Raw genomic sequence first — 7,355 nt, 5'->3', positions numbered from 1 at the left:
TGGAGTGGGGGGAATGACTGATCTGTATATCTTATGGTCAAGGCTGGTGCAAGAGATGGTACTGCTGGAATTATTGCTGCTGCCCCCACTCCACTTCTCTGCCTCTCTGCCTGCCTGCCTGCTTGCTTGCTTGTCCTTTTGCTGCTACATTAGTAGCATCAGCACTGACTCTCTGTCTTCCTCTTCTTCCTGCCTCACCCAGGAGGAGCAGCAGGATCCTGGGAGAGTGCTTATGCTCCTACTATGGTGGCTAGAAATGGCCTTGAATTTTATAGTTATTTAGCACTTTCGCCTTTCCTAGAGTTGAGGCAGGGAAGATGGGGAGGGTGCAGCAAAGAATTTGGCTGGCTGGCTGGCATTGTTGAGCAGTCAATGAGACAAACGAGCAGTGGGTCCTGGTGTGTTTGTATGCGTGCCAGTTCACTGTTTCTCCACACTCACCACCTGAGATTATTGTCTTTGCTTGCCTTATGAAAGGTTAAAGCTCTGTTTGTGGTGATTTATGAAGTATTTTGCACATTTAGGCAGCAAATGACATTTTGATACTCTTAACTGAATAAAAACCTTGAGTCTCAAGTCTTCAGATTTGAGTAATTTTACTGCTTAAAACCATTTAGGTAGCCCAATCTTGTGCATGCTTACTCAGAAAAAAATAGATGTTCAGTCGGGTAGATGCTTATAAAACTGAAGCCTAAATCATCTTAAATTCTATTATAAATGGAGCTCTCAGGTACAGCTATGATTCCAAGGGGCAACCTTTAAAGGGGAACCAAAATGAACTGAGTTCATCTTATAGGAAATATAACCACATGATTAATCCTTTTAAAAAATGTAAACCTGAATGCTGTTTCCATGAGAGCTATACATAGCTAGTCCTGGTGGGCAGTTTTGAGAATGTAGTAGGAGCAGATAAGATGAATCCTTCCCATGACCTTCAGGCAGCAATCCCCTTTGAACAGCTGTCCCCCATTGCCCCATTCTCTTCACCTGGAATAGATGGAACTGCATTCTTTCCAGTGTTAGAAACTGAGATATGAAAGCTAGGAACTGAATGGCACCTTAAACCTAGGTTATGGGCGCAACAATGGAATGTCTAGGCACACTTTTTAAATCACAAGAATACAAAGCTGAAAATGAATGAACTGCAGCTAAAATATTATGTTTGTTTTCCACATGGTCTAGTCTTTCCCCTCCCCACCCACCTAATATTCCTAAGAGGGTCTCTTCTCCAGTCTTCAGAAAGTAGCTGGTAGAGGGGAGGCAGAAAAAGGTCCTCCTTTCTTTCCACTCTGCAGTTTTAATCCAAGATTTTAGGCTCAGTACTGCACCCAGAGCTCAGAAACTACTCGCACCAATTTCCTGTCGCAAAATGCACCTAGAACAATGGGTGTTTTGAACACTGATTATTTCCTATTGTTTCAAGATGCCACGTAGCACATCTTCCCCACATCATTCTTCCTTGCTCTCCCACTTGCTTATTATGTGCTTTTCTGGATTGACAATTGAGATACTACCTGGTTTTATAACTTAATTCATGCAGCTAGAAAAATCAGATTAGTGTCAGCGTTTCAAGCTTTTGAACTGCTTCTGCTTAGGGAAGAAACATTGCATCTAACTTCCTGGTCTATGCTGCTCAGGCAGAGAGACTTTTACAAACTGTATCAAGGTGCTGAGGCAGACCCACATGAGAGTTAGTTGGACTTAAAAGCTAGCAAGTTTAAAACTAGGTGGTAGAAGAAAACGTTGCATATGGATCAGTACTCCATCTTTTTTTTTAAGTGTGCAGTTTGTATAATAAAATGTCATCAGCTATCCCATTCACATAATCAGGTTTTTTTTCTTTGTAAAAGCAGATGGTGTGGGGAATTCTTCTGAGAAAAACTGGTTAGTACTTGCCTTAACAAAACTATATATCAACAATAAATAAGAAGTTATTTCATAACTTTGAACATATGAAAATGTATGCCTTAAGCACTCTTGCACAAGGGTTCTACTTTGGAGTTCAGTGTGTGTCATGACAAAATTCCAAATGTATTCTCCTATTCCATGACAATTTAAGTTTACCCAGGAGCATTTGGTGAGGGACTTTGTCAAAAGCCCCCCTGCTTCTGATTCATTTAAATACATTTTTAAAATTGGTGTCAATGCTTTAATCAATATACTCCACAACTACTCCCCCCCTTTGCATCTTTTAATGGCTAACTGCATTCTTTTTTTCAAAATTATTTCCCTTCCTTTCTGTTCTCCATTTGGGCCAGACTTCCATTTTATGAAAACGCCATCGGTTAGTTTCCTTGACGATGCTTTTTAACCATGCTGGTTAAAAGCCAGCTTGATGGTACTTTTCTTGATCTGTGCTGTAAATTCTAGCTGAGCTTGTGGTTTTGAATACCCTGATATTGAATCCTTTTCCCTTTCCCTTTCAACTTCCTTTTTACCAATCACCTCATTTTTGAAAAGTTTCCTTTTTTGAAGTGAACTGTTAACTGTCTTGGCGTTCCTAATTTTACAGAAGGGTAAAATGACAAAGGAGAAAAGAGAATACACCAGGAGGAAGGTGACCACTACCTGTAAAAGTCTATCTAAATAAAAAATGTCTTTAACAGAAAAACTGCAGCACTCGGAGACTTCTGATATAAAGCTGTCCCTGTGTCTGTTTGGGGGGGTTATGGGTTTGTTCTGTTTTTGCTTGTTTTTATTATGTATTCTTATTTTGTATTTTTATGCTGTGAACCGCCCTGAGATCCTCAGACAAATTAAATAAATAAAATAAAATGTAGGACACAGCTTGAGTGGCTGGTGCCTTATTCAGTCCTGTATCTTTGTGACCTTTGTCCTCTATATTGCACTTTAAGATACATAATGTCATCAGGACAAAAGCAGTCTTCTCTGTTCAGTCAGCAAGTATGTTGGTCTAGTAGTTATTCCTCAACAGAGGCAGGAAGCTATCTTACAGCAAGTCAAACTGCTTATCCATCTAGCCCAGCAGGATGACTGGTAGTGGCTCTTCAGAGTATTGGGCAGAGGTATTTCCTGTGTTTTCATGCTTTCGTTACCTTCTTCCCTTAAGGATCTTTTTTCAATTAAGGATGCCACATGCAGGTGGCATCTGTATTCAGTAGTGCTACCTTCCTAAATGTAGCCTGCTCCATGATGTAAAAAGGGGTAGTATTCATATCATGGACACATTTGCATTCTTTATCTACACAAAGCTGTACTGTATTTTTACACTCTGAGCCAATAGTAACACATGTGTCCATTTTCATTTTCTTCTAACTTTGTCTCCTGGGCATTTTAATGATATTCTAAGCTCTAAAACATGACTTAGATGTCAGAGGAATATTCAAATGGAATTTCTCAAATTATATTCCTCTTATCCATTTTTAAAACTGCATCAGAATATCATGGCTGTATTCTCAGTTGAGGGTGAATGTGAAATGCTGTCTGACTAATCTTGTGTTGCCACTGCTTATTAACTTTGATAATTGTGTTTAGTGCATTTGCCCATTTTCCTATACATGGCTGAAAGGTAGGGCATTTTGTGACAGGTGACTGAGACAATTGATGTTGATTTCAGTAACCCATTTCCCCCTTTATGGGAAAAATTTAGAAGACTGCAAACTCTGTAATCAATCCTATTTTTTTAAATTACTTTGACAGACTTGGATTGGGGCCAACGGTCTGTAGACCATGGCTGGTCTTGATAGCCAATCCATGGTAGTTCTTTCCCGTTCTTCCCACTTCTTCAATCTAGTGTCAGATGTCTAAAAAGCAGCAAGAAGTCTCACAGTGTTGTTTCCAAGATTCAGCAGTGATGAAGTGTATTTGCAGATCTGTGTTCAAGATGAACATCTTTACATAGGGCCATAGGCCCAAGACTTGAGGATACCAAGTGGGGATATTTTGAATATGTGTGCACACACACACCTTGCCCATGGAGAATAATAAAGATAGGAAGGTTCATTTGCTCAAAATGCCTTGTATGTCTATATATTGTTGCTTGCAAGCATGGTAGCTTAATGCATTCACTTGCCTTTATGTTGACTTACCCAACTCCTGCCTTTTCCTGTACCTGTGTTATCATGTGGTCAATTCAGAAACGTGTTGCTTTGAGAGCACTCACAGACTTGTACTTTGTGTTCCCTTTACTCCCCACAAGCAGATTCCATTCTCCTCCTTCCTGGCTTTCTCTCACCATAGTTCACAATGGGTGCAGTCAGGCAAAGTGTGTTTGGTACTAACCTGGATTATATCTGATTGGCTCCCAAAACATCAATGTGTAGTGCCTGCTTAGTTTATTGCAGTCTCTCTCTCTCTCTCTCTCTCTCTCTCTCTATATATATATATATATATATATATATATATATATAATTTCAGAGGAAGTTTCTACATTTTTAAGGAAAATGTAACTTGTGAGCCCCAGCACATATGCACACGTTTCATCTTGCAAGCCTTTTCATTTATGTGGATGGTGACACAGGCTTATTGGGAAAGTTTGCAAGCAGCAAAGAAGTGTTGGATTGGTAATTGGCTTGTTAGTGATGTGTGAAAAATTGCAAGTTTTACAGTAATGAATATAACCTTGAATTTCTCAGCTATTTGTCAGCCTGTATGTTCCTGTGAAATAGTCTTTTGGGAAAATGGAGTGCTACATGGAGAAGTCTCAGAATGGATTTATTTTTAAACGGCATTCAAAAGATGTTTTGTTCTTGAATAGCATCTTCTATTTGAGCATGCACTATTCTCCAGAAAGACAAACCAGGAGAGTAACTGGTGGAGCAAGACCTGGGCAGTTTGGGCTTCAATTTAGTTCAACTTCATATTGCAAAATGTTGGAAAGAGTCTTGCTTTTGTGCTAGTTTTCTGCATGTCCATACTAAAACACAACTGCTAAATACTTGGACTTCTATAATGTAATATATAAAACAGAAATAAATTGCACCATGTGTTATTGGTACATTTCTGTGCACAATAAGGTATTAAATAATTGTGATACTTCTAAAATTGCCTTGATAGAATAAAATAGTTGCAGCTGAAGGACTGGCTCAGGATTTATTTATTTAAAAAAAGAGTTCTTGACTTTTGTACCTCTAAATCATTGGGTAACAAATGCAAAGTTTTGAATTGGGTTCTGTGACTGAACTCTGTGTCTTGATCAGAGTACAGTGAACACATCATATGATATAATTCACTGTATTTCATTCTGATCAGAGAAGAGGCTGGGTTGTCTTGCATTTGACTTGTAATATGTAAACATTTGTGATGTGAAATATGTACTTTTGACATCAGAAACCAATTTTAATGTTTTTTCATTCTAGGCTTTCCTCACGACAGCACAGTGCATGGTTGTGGAAAAGAATTTAGGCTTTAGTCCTGGAAGACAACTATCTATCATGTGCTAGGATACAAAGTTTGTGGATACTTTTACTTGTGTGCTTCTGGATTATAAAGAAGGAAAGTGAAAATGGGGAGGAAGAAAATACAGATCACAAGAATAATGGACGAACGGAACAGACAGGTGAGAAATAATAATGTTAAGCAAAGGTGGTCATTTGATATGACTTCCCCAATAGCAAAGTCCTCCTCATCTCCTTTTCTTCTTGTGCCATGTCTATTAGATTGTAAACCTGTTTGGAAATTTGTCTTACTTTTATTGATCTTATATAAGGTGCTGTGGAAGGTTTTTTGGAAGTAAGTAATTGTGTCATTAATTTGACAATAACTTGATTTAATGGCATCTGGCTCCACACACTTTGTTGACAGAGCAGATACTGTTTGAGTCGTGTGAGTCATGTGACCAAACAACCAATAAGAAAAGGTATAAAATATAGAATAATAACTAAGATCTCACAATCCTAGCTGTTCTAAGCCATGAGAACATTTAGATCAGTGATGGCCAAACTTGGCCCTACAGCTGTTTCGGGACTACAATTTCCATCATCCCTGACCACTGGTCCTGTTAGCTAGGGATGATGGCAGTTGTAATCCCAAAACAGCTGGAGGGCCAAGTTTGGCCATCACTGATTTAGATATTTTCTACCAGCTTTGTAAATTGCATCTGCCTAATATTGTTTTTTGATTGGTTGGCCCCTTTTGTTGTCTGCTCCCTACCCCCAACATATTAATCTGGCAAAATTCCATTGACATGGATACACCAATCTATAAGAGAGGCTCCAAAGCGGGCCCTAGTGCTATTTTCTCTCAAAGTTTACTTCCAAAGAGAGGTTTATGCCAGCTTCCTGTTGAAACTATTGACACTTATTGATTTAAGGGGGTGGTGGTGGAAGATATCAGTTTGATTTATTGGCAAAATCAAACACAAACTTGTATCTTTTATGGGGGAAAACTCCCAGCACCTGACATTAAATCAGCATTTTAACTATATTTGTTCAGTAAGATGAATACAGTACCCTGTTTCTCCTAAAGTAAGACATAGCCATAAAATAAGCCATAGCAGGATTCCTATGCATTTGCGAAATATAAGCCGTTCCCCAAAAATAAGCCATACCCCGAAAATAAGCCATAGTGACGTGGTACCTCCCATTAAAACAGCCTGGAGAGGCGTGGCTATGTAGCGTACCGTTGCGACGTGGTTAAAATAAGACATCCCCTGAAAATAAGACATACTGTGTTTTGTTGAGCGAAAAAAAATATAAGACGGTGTCTTATTTTAGGAGAAACATGGGGTAGTAAGGAAACTTTTCATGTTTTCAGCCAGTTCTTGTTTAGAAATATACTATTGCTATTATTTAGCTGTACTTTTATTATGTGTGTTCCTTTACACACACAAGATACTGGCTTAAACTATAGCGAGGGAAGTCTTAAAACATTTCTCTTCAGATAGGATTATACCTCAGCTCTATCCTGTATACAAAGTAACTGATACTCTGGGGGATTATAATTAACATGAGACTGTCGTTGTAATGGTAATTACAAACTCTTATCTGCCTGAATGAGCTGTAGGCCATTTATATAATTGAGCTAGATGGAATAAATGGTTGTAACTGGGCTATCAAAGGGACTCAGTGTCAGCATCATCAAATAGTCATCTTTGTTAACAATTAAGTGAGAACTTTTCCCCATAAGATAACTTTTCCCCATGAATTAAGTGTATAAAAGCATTTTGCAAATGCTTATCAGGTCTGTGACCTTATAAGAATTTTTTGTTATGTTTTTGTAAAGGCAGAACATTATATTCTGTAAACATTAAAAGCCCCTGATGGACTTAATAAAACACTGAGAAGGCTTGCCCGTCACTGTTGTACAAAGTTGAAATCATTTTATGGTTTCTCAAATGCATTGTTCTGGTTTTAGATGTTTTTATTGCACAAGACGAAAAAATGACTGTTATTACA

The 7,355-nt window shown here is 38.4% G+C and overlaps 1 protein-coding gene across 1 annotated transcript in view; it reads left to right on the top strand.

Annotated features, from left to right (window-relative positions):
• Positions 1–5,299: 5,299 nt before the first annotated feature.
• MEF2A (myocyte enhancer factor 2A) overlaps positions 5,300–7,355 on the top strand; it is a 60,437-nt gene continuing 58,381 nt past the window's right edge. Inside the window, 1 exon segment of the mRNA XM_033167932.1 lies at positions 5,300–5,518. Coding sequence (XP_033023823.1) covers positions 5,465–5,518 — 54 coding nt within the window. The 5' untranslated portion in view covers positions 5,300–5,464.

Source organism: Lacerta agilis, chromosome 13, assembly GCF_009819535.1.
Source record: "Lacerta agilis isolate rLacAgi1 chromosome 13, rLacAgi1.pri, whole genome shotgun sequence".
Classification (NCBI taxonomy): Eukaryota; Metazoa; Chordata; class Lepidosauria; order Squamata; family Lacertidae; genus Lacerta; species Lacerta agilis.
Note: the sequence above shows the minus strand (reverse complement) of the source record. Positions and strands in the feature narration are given on the sequence as shown.